Source organism: Peromyscus californicus, unplaced genomic scaffold (genome assembly GCF_007827085.1).
Source record: "Peromyscus californicus insignis strain IS unplaced genomic scaffold, ASM782708v3 Scaffold_6__1_contigs__length_162567912, whole genome shotgun sequence".
Classification (NCBI taxonomy): domain Eukaryota; kingdom Metazoa; phylum Chordata; class Mammalia; order Rodentia; family Cricetidae; genus Peromyscus; species Peromyscus californicus.
This window is the reverse complement of record NW_026294584.1, coordinates 6655161-6676505: the sequence shown is the minus strand read 5'-3', so window position 1 is coordinate 6676505 and position 21345 is coordinate 6655161. Positions and strand designations below refer to the sequence as shown.

General features: G+C 38.0%; 1 protein-coding gene across 1 annotated transcript in view; it reads left to right on the top strand.

The window, feature by feature from the left end:
• The first annotated feature begins 634 nt into the window (after positions 1-634).
• Sema3c (semaphorin 3C) overlaps positions 635-21345 on the top strand; it is a 155876-nt gene continuing 135165 nt past the window's right edge. Inside the window, exons 1-2 of the mRNA XM_052720997.1 lie at positions 635-930; positions 2844-2984. Coding sequence (XP_052576957.1) covers positions 2882-2984 — 103 coding nt within the window. The 5' untranslated portion in view covers positions 635-930; positions 2844-2881. The remainder of the gene's footprint in view (positions 931-2843; positions 2985-21345) is intronic.

Here is a 21345-nt window from a genome sequence, read left to right as displayed (position 1 = left end):
TTGGCACGGTTGAAAACAGCATTCTTGAACACAAAACAAAGAACGACAAACAACCAAAACAGAAAGATGAAATTTTTTACAACGATATTTTGGGAGTGTCCGGGAGAGGAAGGTGCTAGATATGATTCAGAGGGGAAAGGTCAGCCTAATTACTGACTTCAGGACATTAGGGAAACACAATAGGAAACAATACTCATAAAAGGTTACACTTCTGAGAGGAGGGAGTTGGTTTCTCTCCGCTGGCTTTAGAAATGTTGCTTCAGGGTAAAGACAAGATCCCTGCCCTTTTAAAACGGTAACTCTTTGCCTTAAAAGGATGCAGGGCTCTTTCATCTGGCAAAAATACTGCTTTGCACTTGGATATTTACAGCCTCGCCAAGCCTGCATGCTTGCCGTGAGCCGCGCGTAGCCAGACCGTCCGAGTGCGCCCAGCGAGCGTTCGTTGCGAAAGGCAGGATTGCCGGGCAGAGTCTAGCCTGCTGCAGCGCCTTCCCGCGCAGAGCCAGCCTGTGCTCCGCCCTCCCTCCGGCTCCCTGCCACCGGCGGCCCGGCGCTCCCTGGGTGGGGCGGCGGCCCGTGCAGATGCGACGGGCCACGCGGGGCCGCTGCTGCAGCCGGCTGGGCGGTGCGCCCGGGCAGCCTCAGCCGCGCGCCGCGTCGCTGTAATCGGACACCGAGCGCTCGCCCCCGGCGCCCGGCCACTTGCCATTCACTCCGAGGTGCGGAGTTGAGCGACGTGGAGAAGGGCTCCGGGTGCCGCGGCTCTTCCGCCCGGGATTCTTCTACAAAGAAACTCAGCCCCAGCCAGCAAGAATCCCACCCTCGGGACTCCCTAAGTCATTGAAGGTCTTCTGGGAGAAAAGACCTAGGGGACTGGGACTCCCAGCCTGGAGCAAGTGGCTGACGTCTTGGGAATCTCTTTCCACCTCGGTAAGTCTGACTCAGATTTTCAGCCTTGCTCGGTTAGCGAAATCGAACTTTTCTGGGTCTGTGTACTGACTTTTCTCATCGGTGTGCTCAAGTCTGGGCATTTTCTTAGGAGCCCACGCGGCTTAGGAGGAAAGCGCTCCCTGAGCTGAGCCTGGCTGGAGGCTGTGGCACCTGCCAAGAGTTTAAGTTGGGTATTCCAATGCCTTCTAAGGGAAACAAAATGGGTGGAAATAACAAAATAATTCTTATATACTCGTATTTGCTGATAGTAGAAGACCAAGCACCAGCAAGAACATTTAACTGTGTGAGTTAAAAGGAACGAAGTTGTATAGCACTTAGGTGGGGAGGTGGGAAGAGAGACATTAGGCATTCAGGAGGTGGGATTGAAACCAGGTTGTTCTGTTAGATAGATCAGCGCTGTCTGATCCACCAAGTCACATAGACGGTATTAGGCTTTGCAATTTATACAGTATGTCTTCTCTAGGGTCGCATATCAGATTATATACTGGCAATAGCAATATGTAAAAATGTATGAATGTTTCCAATCTGGTTAATAAACAGACTAAAGTTGGACATATTAATAGTACTCTCCTCTGCCTAGCTCCAACTACTAAGTCAACAAGTCCCAGGGGTAAGCTACTAAGGGAAAGTCACCCATAAAAATCAATTTTCTTCTGAGTTAATTTAGGGATGACAGGGTGAAGAGGTTGTGGAAGCAGGAAGGAACTGTGTCTTTTAAAAATTACCAACACAAACATCTCTAGGGGTTCCTCCGTCTGTGTGGCAGAGGCATAGAGTTTCATGTCTAACTCTTGCAGCGTATGTGACACCAATGAGACCAGTTTAGATGTTTATTTGAGATTGCATGCTCTGTTTAATTGTTATTTTCCTTCTGTGTCAGTGAAAAGAGGCTTTTCAATTTTTGACTGCACTTCCTTATTGAATAGAATCAATAATGCAGTTTCAATTTAAAAAGCCATATAACATAAGATCTGTAAAGATGCATCTCCAGATTAAATGTGCTTGTCATTTTACTGCACAATTGCACCAGAGAAGAAGTGATGGGGTTTCTTTCATGATCCTGAGTTCGCTAGCATGATGTGGCCAGTGGGGCTCATATAGGTTTGTTATAACAGTACCTGGCCTCTCTTTGTATTTAGACATTAGTTAATAGCTTATATAAATTTTATAGCTACAATTTTCAAGCAAGAACATTGTCTCTTTGATTTAATGTTTGGAGTTTTGACAGCCCACTCTGTGGTTGATTTATGTAAAATATGCATTGGTGGATAGGAGGTTCCTGTGGATTACTCACCACTTGGTCATTGGTTTAAATTTGGCATGAGTCCATGGTTACCTCATCTGCATCATTTAACCGCTGCCTGGTCATCTGAATGCATTGGCAGATAACTGATTGAAGTAATTTACTAATCCGGGACGGAGCGGGTAGATTTATGTATGGAAACACTATTTCAGAGACAATTAATTCAGAAGAGTTAATGAGCATAGGATGAATGGGACCTATGAATGGGGAAGTGGAATGTCTCTACTACTGTATTTATTAGGAAGAGTTCTTTATTCATCAATACTCAATCATTAAAATGGCATGGATATTGGAGAGCTGAGCTATTGGATTTCTCTGGGGGAATCAGTTATGTTTTTCCCTTGATGCTTTGTTCTACTTTGATGACAGCATTGTTTTTATGGGAAGATAAAGCAATTTCTTGTTGCAAAGATTTCCATACACAGAAATCCAAATGTTTCCATTGGAGAAACAAAGTCGCAGCACCTCCTACTGCCTGCTGCCTGCAGCCCTTAAGCTGTGTCTCTCAAAGTTCTGTCCACATTGCTGTCTTTCTGGTTTGCCAAAATGTGAAACGATATTTCACAAGTCTCTCATCTCTCTTTTAAAGGTATTTTCCCTTGGATATTAATTTTCAAATAAGAAGAAATGGCATTCCGGGAGATTTGTGTGTTGGTTGGAGTATTTATTTGCTCTATTTCTGTCAGAGGATCTTCCCAGCCCCAAGCACGAGTTTATTTAACATTTGATGGTAAGAAATTTGATAAAACTTACGAAAAATATTTTTGAGGTCTTGTTTTTTCTTTCTTATCCAGATGAAAACTTAACATATTAATTAAAATTCAATATCATTATTTGGTTCTTAAAGTGTTACAGGCTACCTTTTGAATGGCGTGGTTATTTATGATTGGTTAATGTTTGCGTTGGAGGGAATGTCTATGAAAACACTTGAGGTATTTGCTGCCATTTCCCCCCTTAAGTTTCTTCTGGGTTGAGTGTATATTCCAGGGACGCAATAAAGAGCTCAAAGTGCAGCATCTTCTGTGTCAGCTGGCTGTGCTGGGGAGCATCCCCTTCACGCCAAACTTCAGGATTAGAAAGGGCTACAGGAGGTTAGTCACTATAATAACTCCAGTAAGTTCCAAGTATTAGCTTCAAAACTGGAGTTGTTCTAATGGTATGTTTTTCTATTCCAAAAGTGTTTCCCATGGTTGGTATGTTTTTCTAATGAGGTGAAAATGACCTAAAAATATTTGGGACAATGCATTGATTATTGTTGTATAAAATACTGTTTTCTCAAGCTTGGAAATGTTACGATTTCAATTTTTGATTTATATAAAATGCCATGAGGTCTTCTGAGGGTGTGGTTATCAAATGTGTTCATGGAGCTAATGTACACTGTTCACATCAATTCTAGTTGGGTGGTTGGGTCAGTCATGTAACCCTTACTAACTGGACAGATGAAATATGAACTGGATGAGAAACATCATCTTGCCTTCAGGACCATTTGTGTGTATATTATATTTCTAATTTTTACATGAACTCTGGGGTTGCACATGTGTTTAGTTGCTTTTGATAATAAAGTTACTCTAAGGCATTCACATAGGAATTGAAAATAGCACATTGGTTAACACTTGTCAGCTCTTTCTTTTTAAGTTATTAAGTGCTTTCCCCAAGGTTACTTGAGCACTGAGAAGCCAGGTTTAGAGGTTATTAAGTGTGAGCTTCTAATTGCACCCTTAACCTTTGTGCCTGGCACTTCCTCCTAAAACCATAGCCATGCAACTTAGATGTGAAGAAATGAAGGGGAGAGGCAGGGGACACAAGAACCGCTTTGAAATTCTTCTACTTCTCTTGAATTACAAAAGCATTTTACAGTTGCTCTCACTTTGTCTCCCAAGTTGAAGTTATCAAATCAGAACAAGAAAGAAAAACAAACAAGCAAAAGAAAACCTCAAGGAAAAGTATAATTACCTATATTTTTCTTACTGTGTGAGGAAGTGAGGTGGCCCCATAGTCCAGATATCTAAGTCTCATCCCTGCTATTGCATCCACACTAACCAGATTTTTCCATGTAAATGCTTACAAGTGATTGGCCACTTAGGATCATTCAGTATATCTGTCTTGGAAAGGAAAATTATAATCTATGTATTCCAGAAGTTTCATCTTTTAGAACTAAGTGTCAGTACTATGGAGGAGAGTAGTTGTTGCACCATATAGAGTAGAAGTTACCATAGACTTTTATATTACTGTATGTCTAGTGTTTAAATGCTTTCAAATCAAAACAGATACACAAAGAACAGGTTGTCCTAATGTGTAGTTTATGTAGACTATGACATGATAAAATAATCTACCTATCAATAGTTCCTGACTTTTGCTCTTCCCACAATTATTAGTACTCTAGAGTTATAATAGACTATCACTCATCACAGAGCCATCTCTGTAACTCTAATACTAATTTTAAGAGGTGTACCCACAATAATAATCTAAATTAAATTCTTAATTTATAGGTTAATAGCTAGACATTTCGACAGTAGAGCAGCATATATTAATCAATATGCTATAGAAAAAATCACATGGGAAAAAAGTAGTTAAAATGTACAAGTTTCAATAATTAATTCAAGATCATATTGTTAAGGTATTTTACTATTTACCTCCTTAACATGGACAAATTTCTTATGATTTAAGATTTCCAGAAAAGGTTACTAAGTTTCCTCCAAGATGTTATTTTTCCTGTATGTTTTGAGACATTGTTTAACACTGTGGCTTAAGAGGGCTTGGAACCCATTGTATAGGCCAGGCTAGCCTTGAAGTTCTGACAATTCTCCTGATGCAGCATTATGAATATTGTGATTCCAGCCTCAAGCTACCACCCCCAACTTAAAAAGATTTATTCTTAACATATAAGTAAAAATCTACACACAGGGTTTATGGAAATATGGTTGCATATTTATTTAAACGTAGATCTGGGTCTTATTTTATATTTAAATTTATGGCACTGTTTCTGAACCTAGAATTGGGAATTTGAAGGCATTTGAGGAAATTCTTGTTACATTAGACAGAGGTCAGTTGCTTTACCTGTCATGTCTCTGCCTCTGTGTGGCCCCCTTCAGTACTTTGCCTACTCACTCTTTTGTCTTGAAATCTCCCTCACTGAGCCTGGGTCTCCTTTCTGTCTCTTTCTGTGTAGAACATTATTAAAACTGTTCAGACTTGTCTTACTTAAAGCCCAAGTAAACACTGCTGTCAATGTAAAGGTGTGTGAAAAAGAAGTACCTTCGTCATCCACATTCCGGCCTTCTCTCTGTGGGTTGATGGAGCGATAACATTTGGGAAACAGTGATTTATGGCTACCCTTCCACGTTGATCTAGTACAAGGTCAAGCAGATGGCTATCAGTCCTACCTGGAAATTTACCTCAGATGATATTAATTAGTTACATTCCTACTAGCTGAGACTTTCATATTATAAAATGCAGACTTTTATTAGGTATTTTGTAAGTTTTACAATTCTTATTTTATTCCAAATAGCTTTCAAACAAATAAAAACTTTGTATCATTACTATTTGGATTAAGTATTTGTTGCCTTAAAAGGCAGTAGATCCATAGATGCAGATTTTATTGCATTATTTACATTGATTCTTTTTTCCACATTAAAAACTTTAGAATCTGTAAAGATTGTAAGAAAAGAGATGGCTACCTATGTTCAAGGAGAAAGGTATGTTTTACTTGCTGGTATACTAGGCAAAGCCTTGTTGAAAAACTCCATCTTTCCCTACAGATATTCTAGCATATACTATTTGCAAGATTAGGAATCAGTGATCTGTGATTTGATAAAACGAGTCAGTGGTCTGTACAAGTTTAAGAAAATGTTTCTGCACTACAGAAAATATTATCAATATGGAATTTATATGAAATTAAATAGTTTAAATATTATTTCTCTTTTAAAATGAAATACATTCTTAAAATAATATTTCCCTTTTAGCTGACCACTTAGATTGTGACTGTTAAATATTTAACTGATTGAAATACAGTTATTCATCAGCTTTCCTTTTTATCTTTCCTAAATCTGTAGGGTCTGTAGTAATGTTCTCTATTTCAATTTTGAGACCAGCACTGTGTACTAACCTGCTTTGTGTCTTAGCTTTTCTTGTTAGTGGATTATTCAGTTTTAGCAATTTCTTAGATGTTCAGATTTTTTTCATTTTTCCCTGTGTTTTCTGTTAAATATTTATTAATTTATGTACTAAAATTCACTAAAATATCTAATTTCTTCTTGTTTGGTGTTTGAAAAGTTTTTCTATTTGAAAATTCCTTGAATAGAAGCTTAGCTAATGGATTTTAGTTCTTTCTTCTAATATAATTATTTATGCTATAGATTTTCCTCACATATGTACTTTATAATCTAACACAAACATTGTTAAAGTCCATTTATTCAATCAGTTTATCTTTTTTTCTGATTTGCTTAGCTAGCTCTTCCTTTTACCTGAATATTGGTGACCCATCAGTATTTGCATTAAAAAATACATTTATTTTTTGTAGATTTCTGACTTACTTTCCTGAAAGAACACATATTGTGTGGTCACAAATATGTAAAATTTATTTAAACATATTTTATTACACAGAAGTTGCTATATATTGAAAAGAATGTATATTCTACTTTTATTTTAGAGTATATGAGGGAAGCCAAGTAGATCTATATGGTTAATAATGTTTTTATATACTTATTTATTTTCTATTTGTTTTTTCAATTGCTGGTAGAAGTGTTTGGACTCCTAAACTATGTATTTGTGTGTTTCTCTTCATATTCTATCAGGTTTTGTTTCATGTTTTTAGTTTTCATTTATATGCTGACATATTTGAAGTACTGTACTCCTCAGCTGTTGAATACCTCTGCATTATGAAATATCTCTGATCAGTTCTCATAAAAAGTATCACATACATTTTGATGTATGTGACATTTATCTTTTTTGTAGTAAAAATATTAAAATGTATTTATAATTGAGGGCTGCTTATTACAAATTCCATGATTTAAGACTGTGAAAACATAGGACATACATTTAAATAGGCATGTATGGCTAGAAGGATGGCAGAGTGAGTTCTAGATTTACCTGAAATAAAGACCATCAAGGTTTGTGCTCTTGATCCGTAACTATGACTCCCTTTCAGGACCTGAGTTCCCCTGATCACTTGAAAATAACTGGAACTAAATGGTCTCCTTATTCTCTTTAATATCCTGAAATGAAATTTAAGTATAGGTTTTATTTTATGAGTTCAGATTTTTTTTGAGGAAATCTTAATAATATCTGACAATTTTTTTTACTTTTATTACTAAGAAAATTTTCTATTCATTTTACATACCAACCACAGATTCCACTCTCCTCCCTCTACCTGCCCCCGACCTTGTCCCCCAATCCACCCCTCCTCCCATTCCCACCTCCTCCAAAGCAAGGTCTCCCATGGGGAGTCAGCAGAGCCTAGTACATTCAGTTGAGACCGGTCCAAGCCCCTCCCCCTTGCTCCAAGGCTGCCTAAGATGACCCATCTTAGGCACTGGGCTCCAAAAAGCCCACTCATGCACCAGGGACAGATTTCCATCCCACTGTCTCACCTATTCAAAAAGTCTAGTCCAGTCCTATGGGGGTTTCACAGCTATTGGTCCACAGTTCATGCATTTCCACTACTTTGGCTGGTTGTCTCTGTACATTTTCCCATCATGATCTCGATGTCCCTTGCTGGTAGAATCCCTCCTCTCTCTCATCGATTGGACTCCCGGAGCTCAGTCTGGCACCTGGCTGTGGATCTCTGCATCTGCCTCCATCAGTTACTGGATGAAGGCTCTGTGATGACAGTTAGGGTATTCACTAATCTGATTATTGGAGTAGACCAGTTCAGGCACCCTCTCGACTATTGCCAGTAGTCTAAGGTGGGATCATCCTTGTGGATTCCTAGAAACTTCCCTAGCACTCTGTTTCTCCCTATTCCCATGATGTTTTCATTTATCATGGTATCTCTTTCCTAGCTCTTCCACTCTGTCCCTGTTCCAGCTCATACCTCCTGTTCCCTTATGTTCTCATCCCCCATCCCTTGCCCTCCATTATTCCCCACCCCCAGTTTGCTCATGTAGATCTCATCTATTTCTCCTTTGCTGGTCTATCTATGTGTCCCTCCTAGGGTCCTCCTTGTTAACTAGCTTCTCTGGAGCTGTGGGTTGTGGTCTGTTTATCCTTGGCTTTACATCTAGTATCCACTTATGGGTGAGTACATACCATGTTTGTTCTTCTGAGTCTAGGTTACCTCACTCAGGATGGTATTTTCTAGTTCCATCAATTTGCCTGCAAATTTCATGGTATCATTGTTTTTTACTGCAGAGTATACTTCATTGTGTATATGTGCCACATTTCCTTTATCCATTCTTTGGTTGAGGGGACATCTAGGTTATTTCCAGATTCTGGCTATTACGAATAATGCTGCTATGAACATAGTTGAGCAAGTGTCCTTGTGGTATGATTGATCATTCCTTGGGTATATGCCCAAGAGTGGTATAGCTGGGTCTTGAGGTAGATTCTTTCCCGATTTTCTAAGAAACCGCCATACTGATTTCCAAAGTGGCTGTACAAGTTTGCATTCCCACCAACAGTGGAGGAGTGTTCTCCTTGCTCCGCATCCTCTCCAACATAATCTGTCTGACAATGTTTTCAAGAATATTTTGTATAAAGGAGTTGGATAAGAAGATAAGAAGAAGAAAAAAGTAAATGATCTTAAAAATCCGTGCTTTGGCTGTCTGATACTTTCTGAGTGTGGTATATTTGGAAGCTGCTTAATGTCCCTCATCCAGATGTTATATATACCCTGTAAGATAAAGATAGTACATGCTTTATGAGTGTTCTGAAAATTAAATGAATTATGTTGAGTATGGTATATAATGGATATGTTTTAATACTTGAGTGCTTCTGTGATAATTAGCATTTGTAAATATCCCTAATTTAGAAATGTGGTCTTCATTTGTGTTATGATGACCTCTTTTCTACTTGCTCTAGAACAGTGGTTCTCAACCTTGCTAATGCTGTGACCCTTTAATACAGTTATCATATTGTGGTGCCCCCCAACCACAAAATTATTTTCGTTGCTATTTCACAACTGTAACTTTGCTATTATTATGAATTGTAATGTAAATATCCATGTTTTATGATGGTCTTAGGCAACCCCTGTGACCTACAGTTTGAGAACCACTGTTCTAGAAACTGACATTCATTGTTACTTAATAAATCTTGAATTAAAATAAGTTCTGATATTTCCCAATCCTACACTACCTTAGTTATAATAACCTTAAACCACAGGCATCCTGCAGGGAATTTGGTTTCATTGAAACAATGATAAATCCCACACAGAATGCAATAGATTCTCATTTATCTGTCACACTAGCAGAAGGCAAGTAGCACAGAGAATTTTATTGCTTTGCACAGACACCTGTGGATTCATCCCTTGATACATACCTAGTGATTGATATTTAAAAATCTATCAAGCCTGTTCTTCTCCAACCCTAAAATGTCTATATATTCCAAATATTGAGATTTTATATGAGTATTTCCTACTAATTCACAAAAATCTTCCTAATTCTTCTATTTCTTTCCTAATAGACCTTTGGCCCTGTGACTTTTTCAGTAATGAAAAAGTATTATGTATTCTTGGGCTTGTATAGGATCTTGGTTGGTGGTCTTGATTGAATTCCATATATGCAAGCATCTCTAGAAATGTTTAGACTTTTATATACTTACTTCCTCAAAAGTATTTACTCTTTTTTAAATTCTCTTAAAAATCTATTTTTTTTTTTGTGATGAACTTGGACTTAATGAGAACACACTGTCCTTGGTTTGGTGTTCTGAACATCACGGCACAGTGTATGTCTTGAAATGTTCTGCCCTAGTTAATGGTGACAGGAAACCTCAGGAAGAAGAGCACATGGGATTGTTTCCATTTCCTTACATCGTGATAATATGAATTATACCTATGATAATTGTCCATAAAGAAAATTATTAGTAAATTTGCATAAATTTATTTCTTGTTAGATACATGTCTATGTATGTATGCTTGTATATCTTGTGAAAGAGGTTTTAAAGTTTTAGATTTTTTTCATACCAAAGGTGAATAAATTGAAATTCAGAAACAAACACCCTTTGAAATACTTTCAGTGTGCAGAAATTAGAAGGAATCCAGCTCTAGCTTTTTACTGAGGTCTAGTATTTAGAATAAATAGTTTTATGTGAATTTATGAGAACATTAATTATGGTTATCCAAATAACAAACACTGAGTAGCTGGGTAGACATCAGAGACAATCTGTTATTAAAGAGATGCCTGACATGGTGGTCCACACCTTTAATCCTAGTACTCTAGGATTAGAGGCTGGCAGATCTGTGGGAATTCAAGGCCAGCCTGATCTATAATATGAGTTATAGGCCAGCCAGGGCTACATGGTGAGACCCTGTCTTGAAAAACTTTTAAAAGAAAAGTAGATTACTCATGTAGAAGTTTTATCTGTTCTAAAATCATATAAATTAACAAATGCTACCTAAAAATAATATGAAGTGCTGAGCTATTAATTTTGTTTAATGTATTCTTATCTAGAAAATTATATCCTAAACTCAGAAGTATAAAATGAAGGTTGGTCTCCCTAAGCTGTGAGTGTCACTCAGTCTGATGGTCATCTCATTCAGCACACTAAAGTTTAGCTCTCTATTCACATTTTATTTTGGTTTAAAATTCATAACTATCAAGGTACTAATGAAAAATGCATGGTAGAGAAGTTAACTACAAGAGTTTGCAATTCATTGTTGACCTGGGCTCCCTGGAATGGTACAGGCATCCTCCTGGCAGACTGCTTTCTGACCATCGGCCACTGGTGATGTACATGGACCTCCGAAGGAAAATGACACGTACCGGATGAAAACTCCCGGAGCATTTCTACCTTGATATATTTTTTTCTTTGCTAAAACTGACCAATCTTCCAGCTCAAGTTTCACCACTAGATATGAATGCAGCTGGCTTAAATACATAGAAGTGATTAAAGGCAAGTTCTGAGTTGGGAAGCAGGAGTGTTAAGAATAGGGACTACACTGTCATAGGCCCGTCAGTTTTCCCTTTACTTTGTCTTTCCTTTCGCCTTTTTTCACTGCTGAATATTCAGTAACAAGCTGTGAAAGTCCTCAGGGCATGGATAGTATGCAAATGAGAAAATTTCATTTCAGATTAACAAAGACAAAACATCTTTTATCTTGTAATATCTGCCTAGTTTGACAAGCACCTTAGTTAATTAAGCAACACATTAAAAGAACCCGAGAGAATTAGTGAGCCATATGCAAAACCTGTTGCATTGTTATTAGATAATAAACTGAAAATAATGAATTAGTTCTTTATGAACTCTGCTAACATTGACATTAGCAGGCACAGTTGTTGAAAACAGATTGTCTTGTGGTTACCCCAAGAGATAAAAATACAGCCTGTTGTGTCTGATTTCTCCATTCATTTGAAGCATGCCCACTGCAGATGAGATAAATCTTCTGAAGTCTTTAGTTCTCATGAAAGCCAGGGAATTATGGTTCTTTGAAGCCCCCTTACAGTGATCTAAGTTAAATGCCACTTAAAGATTTGCTCACCTGCATTTTTTAATGAACCTAAAGTCAACAAGGGGCCCGGTGCAAATAAGAAGCTTTTAACTCTTTCTTTGTGACAGGGTTATTGATAAATACAAATGAGGGTCAGATGTTACTAAAACAGAGCATTGAGTTGGATAACACTAGGATTAATGTACACCAGCACGTTGAAAACAATTAAGACATTAGGAGATGAGAGAGGAAGAAAGGAAATGCAGCTTTCCCCAGCACACTACTGTAGGAGTCTGCCAAGCCAACAGGAAGCCAAATCTCAATCATAAACTTGGACTGGGGAGCAGAAATTTTAGTTCAGGTTTTTCAAAGAGGACTTGAAAAATATGAGAACAGAAATTATTTCTATGATATGCTGTTTACATATTCTCAGAAATCCTTAGAAAGATTTTGAAAATCTGTGTATTACTCTTTAAACAATAATTATTACTATTGATTGGTTACCTGGATTCTATTAAACTTTGTTCTGATACTAAAATATGAGTTTATGATATTATGCCAGTATAAAAGTACAAGATGCCTGGAAAAGGGAACAAGGAGGGAATGCCTTAGTCCAAAGGGTGAACTTATTACCATGATTCTTATGTACTCCAGTCAAATATTTTCATGAGAAAATGTATCATGGTCCATGGATTTACCAAAGAGAGACATATCTATATGTTTATTTTAATTAGTTTGGACTCTCTGTCAGTGAAAATGGTAAGTGCAGGGGAATTCATTGTAAATTTTTTCTCTTGTTGGTTGGAAGTGTTGATCTGCTGTTATTTACATATATGAACAAGTTTGTAGTTTATACAAGTTTAATTTGCAATTTTGACTAAGGAAATATATAGAGAGAGATAAAATTTTGTCTCTTTCCTTCTTAGCTATATAGTGCTTTTTTGTCTTCTATGTTTGTAAAGTATATTAGATAATTTGTATTTATTTTATAGTAATTATCATTAGCATGGTTATGTGGCAGGGACTATCCTCAACAGTTCACCCTGCTTCATGTGACTAAAAAAACATTGTGGGTAAGCACTATTTCTAGCCCCAAAGTGCAGGTAAGAAAATTCAATAACTGGCTTGATGTCAAAGCTATACGAAGTGGAGATATTAAAAGACAAGTTGTCACGTTAGACTCCAGAGCTGGAGCCGTTTTCACGAACACTTGTAGAATTAGTTTCAGGACCTTCAAAAATCAAAGTCAAAGAAGGTATTTTCTCGAGAAGGCCTTTCATAAACTCACTCTCCCATGTCACAGCAGAGAATTCTACAGTGGACTCTGTAGAATTAGACAGGAATGGGCAGAGTCTGGATAAGTGGGACCAAAATGCCCCAGTACTCTACACAGCATGGTGGGTAACACAGATAACAATAGCCTAGTATGTGATCCATAAAGAACTAGATAGGAGGTATTTGAAGTATTTCAGTGTAAAGACATGATGGGGCAGTGGTATAGTTCAGTGAAAAGCATGTGTCCAAGTTCAATTTGTAGCACCAAGTCAAATGACGCTGCACTTAAAAAAAATCTAGAATAACTGCTTAAAGAAATGGAGATGCTGGCTTTTCTAGTCATTGAATATTATAAGCATGCATTGAAATAGTATTCTGTAGTCCATAAATATGCACAATTACTTTATTTAGATTCAAAAGTGAATTTAAAAATAAAAAAGAAGCCAGAAAAAGGAGGGGGAGTGTTTCAATATTCTTGGAAATGGCAATCCACCATAAGGAATCTGAGGAGAATCTCCCCAGAACATAGATGTTTGGCTTCTGCAGGTGAGATTTGATGCTGTGATGGTAGCAGCAGGCCGAGCTCAGGTGAAAGCACACTATGGGAGAACATACCATTTGCTCTCATCAGATCTCTTGCACAGTGATCAAGGAACATTCCATAGGATCATGTATCCTGTGCTTTCTTAAAGAAATGGTGATTCACATGCTCTTTTTCACAGCCCTGAAGTATTGCCAAAATATAGAACCACAATTAACTCAGCTTTTCCATTTCTTCAGCCTCTTTTATTTTAGGAGGACCAAGAAAATTACACTTTTGGTTTGACTTCTGTTCCTATGAACACAAATGAAATATAAAAGCAATGGGAGAGAATACTTCAATCTCTGGGAAGATCCCAATGCTCCTTTGCATTCTGCATTTTCATATCTGGATTTTGGGTCCAGAAAAGAGAAGAAAAGGAAGGTGAGACTCTCGCTAGCACAGAGTCAGAACTGGCAAGAAAGGGCCAGGACAGGCAGAGTCCAGGGGTTAGCTGTGCTATTTTAGGCCAGGAAGAAATGTGCTGAGCTGTAAAAATGGCAAGTCCTCTCAGCTCGTCCAAGGGGCAGGCTTCCCCACAGCCATCATTCAAGCTTCCCTTCTCATCCAGCAGGAATTTACTGACTTGGAAGCTCAAGGTTAATGCATTAGTTCTGCAGAGTGCATTTTCCTTTTTGAAGAATTTCTTGCTGTCTCATCTGTTACAGAATTTCTCAGGACAAAGGCCCTAAGAGACTGAGTCTTTGCTCACCTCCCACAGCTTGGTGGTGGCCTTGACAACACTAGAGGACAGGAAAGCATAAGAGGAGGATTAATAATGAGCAGATCTTGTGTCAAACCAGAAACACTCTACAAATCAGAGCACTAAATCCTAGGAAATATCAGGCCATGAATATGAATATTAACAAACGTAAATCATTATATGTTCTCTAAAGTATATATAAGACTTAGCTTCAATATGCCATAATTTTTATTAGCTTTAATGTTTAAAATGTTAATTAGATTTTGGTTGTTACAATATTTTAAGGCAATTATACAACAGTTTTTTTTATTTATCTAATTAATTTATTTACAGTACTCAAATCAAATCCACAGTCCCAGATGTACTGGGCAAGCACTCCACTGAACTATATACCCATACACCCAGGCAAATAACAGACTTTAATTAATTTTACAATACAAATATATTTGTCTTAAAAATGCTCGAAATCTGAGACTGATCAATAGTCAGATTCATTACTTTAAAAAGTGATCATACTTTTAAATTAGAAGTCTCTTTTTCAATTATTTGAATTTTTGAGATGATATAGTTACATCATTTTCCCATTTCCTTTCCTCCAACCCCTCGCGTATGCCCCTCCTTGCTCTTTTTCAGATTTATGGCCTTCTTTTATTAATTGTTTTAACATCCTACACACACACACACATACACACACATATACAAACACACACACACACACACACACACACACACACACACACACACACGCTCACACACACACATACACACACACACACTCACACACACATTGTGTATGTTTGTATATATATATATATGTGTGTGTGTGTGTGTGTGTGTGTATGTATATATGTATGTATGTATGTGTATCCCTAAATTCTTAAGCACATGTTCAGTCTGTATAGTGTTATGTAGGCCTCAGCCTTACACATGCTAATTACTTATGCTTATACCCTGTAATCATGGAAATTAATTAGCATGCTCCTCTTGCCTTTTCCATGTTGCTGCTCTTGTAATCAAGTTAACCTGATGTGCTGCATGCATCAGAATTCAGCTCCCCCATCTTCAGTCCCTAGATTATTCTACTCTGCATAGTAAATTTGTCTTCTGTCTTGATTTGAAGTGATGCCAGTAAAAGTGCTAAAAATTACTGCCTTCCTTGAATTTAACATGGACTGGCAGTTGAGGTGCTTGACAATGAAAGTATAAAAATGGCTATATCATTTTTAGAATGTTGCTATTACAGTCAGTCTTGTATAAAGCACTGGCCAAGATCAAGTGTCCGATCTTTATGGTTTAGATAGATTAAAGAAGTTAAAGGGATATAATTTTGCAGAAAACAATATCTGTTATCTAAGAGGAAGAGCAGAATGTTGACCTATCAAAGTAAAACTTTGACTCAGTGTCAGATTAACCATGATAACAAAGCTTCTGCCAGATTCATTCCTAAAACAACTTTCTCAAGATCAAATGTATACTTTCTAAAAAGTGAATGAATCTTGGAGAACTGATCTGTATCTGAATATAAGAAGTATGTTTTACATGAAGAGTCTGAGTAAATTTACATTGAGTTTAGCACCCAGTAACACTGTTGGTCCAGGAGCTGCCTTGCCAGCTAAAGACCCTTGCTGTCAAGCCAGACACTCAATCCCTTGAACCCACAGGATTGAAAGAGAGAAGTGACTTCCACAAGTTATGCTCTGACCTCCACACTCAGTGCTGTCCCAGTGAGACACACACACACACACACACACACACACACACACACACACACACACACACACACATAAATACAAAATCTTTATATAAAAATAATGCACTGCTGAAAATAGGCGTAGAACAAAACCTGACAATCAAAAAACTCACAGCATCTCTGGCATCATTCTAACTCACAGGTTTGTAATTATTGAATAACTGGAGGATTAACTCATCTTGCAACTTACCACTTAAAATGCAATATATTTAGTTTTGTAGTAACAACTTAGCATAAATGGGTGGAGGAAAGGACACCATGACTTGCAGATTTGAACTCTGTCCCCTTCCTATGCCAGTGGTTAGTGACAGAACAAATTGGTTTGCTGAACAACCACCTGCAGGAAGGAGGAAACTTACCCTTGCACAGGTCGCAGGGACATGAAGGAGTGAGTGGCTCTGTAAGACAAAGAGCTGGTCATTGCGACTCTGCTTGCTGATTTGGCTTGTGAGCTCTTCAGCCCATGTTGCCAGGGCTCCTATGTACAGTATAATGTTGCCATAGTCAGCTTGACAAACAGTGAACAGAATCTCAGTATAAATGATGGAATATAATGATGTGCTTTTGTTTTATACAATCTTCATTTCACAAACCTAGACCAGAAAAATACTTTTGCTCCTTCTAAAATAAGTGTAACTTGGAACAGACTGTGGCAAGTACATCAGCCAGGTACTTCATTAATTCTAAGAAATTTCTAATGAGCATAACAAGACTGAAGATTTCACAACAGCACTAAAAACAAACTGGAAACTGAGGCTTCTAACGGAAGGCAGTTGAAAACTCTGATTTATATGGCTTACAAAAGGTAGGGTGATAATTGCAAAGTACAAACTGCACTTTATACTTCAAGGACCGCTTTAATCAAATAAGTTAATTGCAGCAAATTAATTACAAAATATATTTGTACAAAAGACATAGCATCTTTAGTTAATTTCAATCTAAAACAGAGTTATTTTTTATATATGCATATGTAGACTGAATTGGAAAACCTTATCAGGTCTCTGAGACAGGTATAATGAAGCCCATAATGGCCTCAGACTCCCTGTCTGACTATCTCTTGATCTTCCTGTTTCCATCGCTCTCATGCTGAGATTATAGACAAACACCACTACACTCACTTCTAAATTGAATGACCTTCAAAATATATTTTGATATTGTAATATAATTACATCATTTTCCCTTCCTCAAACTCTTCCCATGTACTACTCTACCTTGCTCTCTTTTCAACTTCTTTTTCTTTAATTAGCGTGTGTGTGTGTGTGTGTGTGTGTGTGTGTGTGTGTGTGTGCACCTATATATGTAAATACAACCTGCTCAATCTGTATAATGTTAATTGTATGTATGTCTTTCTGACCATTTGGTAATAGAAAACCAATCAGTGTGCTCTGATCCGGGAAATACTATTTATCCTTCTCTCAGTATTCCTTAGTTGCTACAGTTCTTTGTCTAGGGTTGAGGTCTCAAAAGATTTCCCATTCTACAGTTGTCTCGTCTATTGCGTCATCAGTCTTCAGGTCCTCTTTAGGCAACCATGTTGGTAAGATTTTGTGGGTGTAGCTTCTGACGTTTCTAGGAGCAACACTATCACAGCAAATTTTTTAATTGTGTAACTCTTAATAAAGAGACATAAGTTGAGGACTAGGCCTATTCATTTTAATTTGGAGTGATGAAGATTCTGAAAGTCTCTTTATAACTCTTCCAACTGCTTAGATAGATGCTAGCCCCAGGAAGCCCAAGGGAGGAAAATGGCAAAAATAATTCTTTAATGTGAAAAGAGTTATTGGATGATTTAATTTGTGTCAGTGGACAATACCTCACTCTTCTCTGAGCACTGTCATTATGTATCTATATCTAAATGGGAAGAAACTGGAGTCTCATTGCCATTTTACAGGAATGTGAATTTAAAAATAACCGGTCTTTGTAGGCGCACTCTCTCTGGCCGCGAGAGCCTCCAACTTTGTTGATCCTTCCAGCCAGATTGTCGCTCTATAAATACAAGCATATGAGCTCTTTTCCCTTCCCCTGAACAGTAATACTGGGAACATTTCAGGAGACCAGAATTTTACGCTGGAATAAAACAACCAGTGTATTATCATCACCAAAAGAGCATTTTGAATTTTATTAGAAGGAACCAATTAAGATGTTATTTTCAAGCAAAGAGCTTGGCATGGCTTCAGAAAATTACTTTCCAGAGTCAGGCAGGGGCTTAGCTGGCATAGAGAGCCAATCTTGCTTAGAGTTTTGACAGCATTAATGCACATGCCACTGGGCTTTTATTCTTTAAGCTGATTCTCTTAAAAGCCATGCTTCCTGCCACTGTTCTACATAATTGCCTCAATTCCAGTTTCCATTAGTCCAGCAAACCTGCTGCTGCTGGAGTGGTAAGGCCTCCGTGTGAAAATCTAGTTATGCACAAACTTTTTCAAGGCAGTCTGCAACGTCCATAATATAGATATGCTTTTTAAAATTTTGATATATGAAACAGGATAAACAAACAATTACTTTGTTGCCATTTTTGTATCCCTTGTTATTCACTTAATTATCTTGACTGCAATGGTGTAAAGACTTCTCTGCTACAGAAGGAAACATGCCCTTGGTGGCTTCGTTTGGGCACATAAAAAATGGTCCACATGGCTTAGCTGCAAGTCATTAAAACACTCAGATTTGGGGCTAAAGTCAATGATGTCCTTCCTTCTGACTCTCTCCATAAGGTTTGTGTTGCCTTTAGATCTGCTTGTCTTCAAGTTTGTTTCCTAGAAACTTTCGTCACAACCCACATTTTGTTTCCTTCATCTTCTATGCACCCCAGACTCTAACACGTATTTGATGCTTTTTGTATGAATAATTGCCTACAACGATATCAGTCATCACACTATCCATTTCCAGTGTCAGTGCTGAGAGGACGGCACAGTGGGTAGAGCTTACCATACGGGTATTAGGAAGGGAGTTAGTTTCCCTAATCCCCGTGTGAGTGCTGCATAGATGGAAGGGCCAGATTGTCACTGCGGCATTGCGGTCACAAAGGCCAGGGATGGCCTCCAGTAGCTAGCTAGCCACACTAAGAACTTGTTCTGCTGGAGACCCACCCTGGTGTATAAAGTGGAGAGTGATAGAGACTGACATCCACTTCTGACCTACACAAACACATACATATATAGGCATGTGCAACTGGACATACAGGTATACCTACACGCATGGGAGCGTGCATGCACATATGTGCACACATATACCTGCAAAAGTTGTAAAAACCTAAAATTTAAAGTATAATATATACTTGCTCATGTAATGAGTCTCCTAACACTTGCTTTGCTATGGCCTTTTGTTTATGTGTTTATGGGGGTTTATGTGATGTGAGAAGAAAGCCGATCATGCTGATCATAGTATTATTTTCAGGATGGTAAAAACCACAGCCCCCAGGTTCTAGGATGCTTAGCAGGAATGGAGTTAGAGGAAGCTATGTGTTAAGATGTGCTATTTATTCACATTTGGAACTCAAATCCAGTGCCAAGTGGCATTTCAGTGAAATTTCTCCTACAATGACTAGTTTCCAAATTTCACAATCAATATATGCAACTAAGACAGAATTTGAAACACTTTCTAATGCAGCTTCTAAGCAAAAATAAAAAGAATATTAGAGTTTTAATAACTGAAGGTAACTTCACTAAAATTCATTGTACATTTTCAAGGTATGCATTGGTATTCAGCTACAGCCTTCAAGATCTCAGTCACTTCAAACGGGAAGCTGGAAAATATAATTAGAATAGACTGTCAGAAAATTAAAGATCAGGGGTTGGGGATTTAGCTCAGTGGTAGAGCGCTTGCCTAGCAGGTGCTAGGGCCTGGGTTCGGTCCTCAGCTCCAGAAAAAAAAAGAAAGAAAATTACAGATCAATGTGAGAACAAAAGTTGGGATCGTTATGAGGAACTGTATGTCCACCTGTACCGTTCTTTTCTTTCCCACTCATTCATCCACCTGCTCTTTGTGGAGATAGTCTAGTAATTATTTCAAAAGAAGACCCAATGGACTACATGCAGTTCTGCAGGTGTTTTTGAACCTACCCTACGCAATGCCATGTTTTGCAACTGTATACGCAAAGAAACAAGGAATCATGTGTCCCATCTTCAGGGGCCTCCTAGCAGAGTAAACAGAGTAAGTCAGCCACATAAATAACCATTACAGCAGCCAAAGCCTGGGGTGTACCATAAAAGGGACACAAAGGCCTTACAGGGGAGGTGATTTATTTAAAAAGTATGCCTTAAATGAATTCAGAATCTTAGCTTTAAGCCCATGGTAAGCATTAATCATCTCTCTAGCACCTACGGTAGCTACATCTCTGTTGTAGACAGAATTAAGAGTAAACTAAACTGGCATACCAAGGATGAAGTTATTGCCCTTACCTCAGGGTTTCCGAAGTTCTGAGCCGAAGCACTCTTGGTGAGCTTTGCTTTATTTTGTTTTTACTTCCAAATTTCTACCAGTGCCTGTAACCTTAGTCGTCAAGGCTGCATGGTTCATCCTTGACAAGAAGGTTGACTCCTGTCACAAAGTTGACTCTGGATGCCCAGATAATTTGAAATCTTAGCCACCTCCAGTGGTAGTATCCACTGCTTTTCTTTTTCCATAGAATCAAAAAGAGCATCTGGTCATTTACCTGTTGTTTTTGTTTTTGTTTTTTCTTCTTCAGAGCTGAGGATCTGATTCCAGGCCTGTGCTTGCTAGGCAGACTCTCTAACACTTACCTAGTGCTTAACCCCTGTCTGCTCATTTTCATTTAGAATGTTGCACAAACTTACAACTTCCTGACTTAGCCTCCTTCAGAGTATGAGGATTACTTGGGGGAACTTATTTTGAATATCAGGTACCCAAAATAAGTTTGTCAAAATGAAGTGAAATATTTTTCATGCTTGATGACAAATTCTGTGCCCAGAGTTCAGAAGTTCTTTTCTGTGGGCTTTGTTCTCATTGGTCCTTTGCCCTCACTACAAGAACATCAGACTTGGGCTTAGAAGAAAAGTAGACACTAATCTGGAAAAACCTCTGTAATTGGGAATTTTGAAAATGACAAGTAGTTTTTAACTGTGACTTTATTCCAACCGTGGATACAGATTGCAGTCACCTAGAGGCTGTTGAAAATTCTGATGCCAGGATCTACCTCAGACTAACCAGTGATTGGTTCCCATTGGAAAAAGTCTCATAGTTGTGA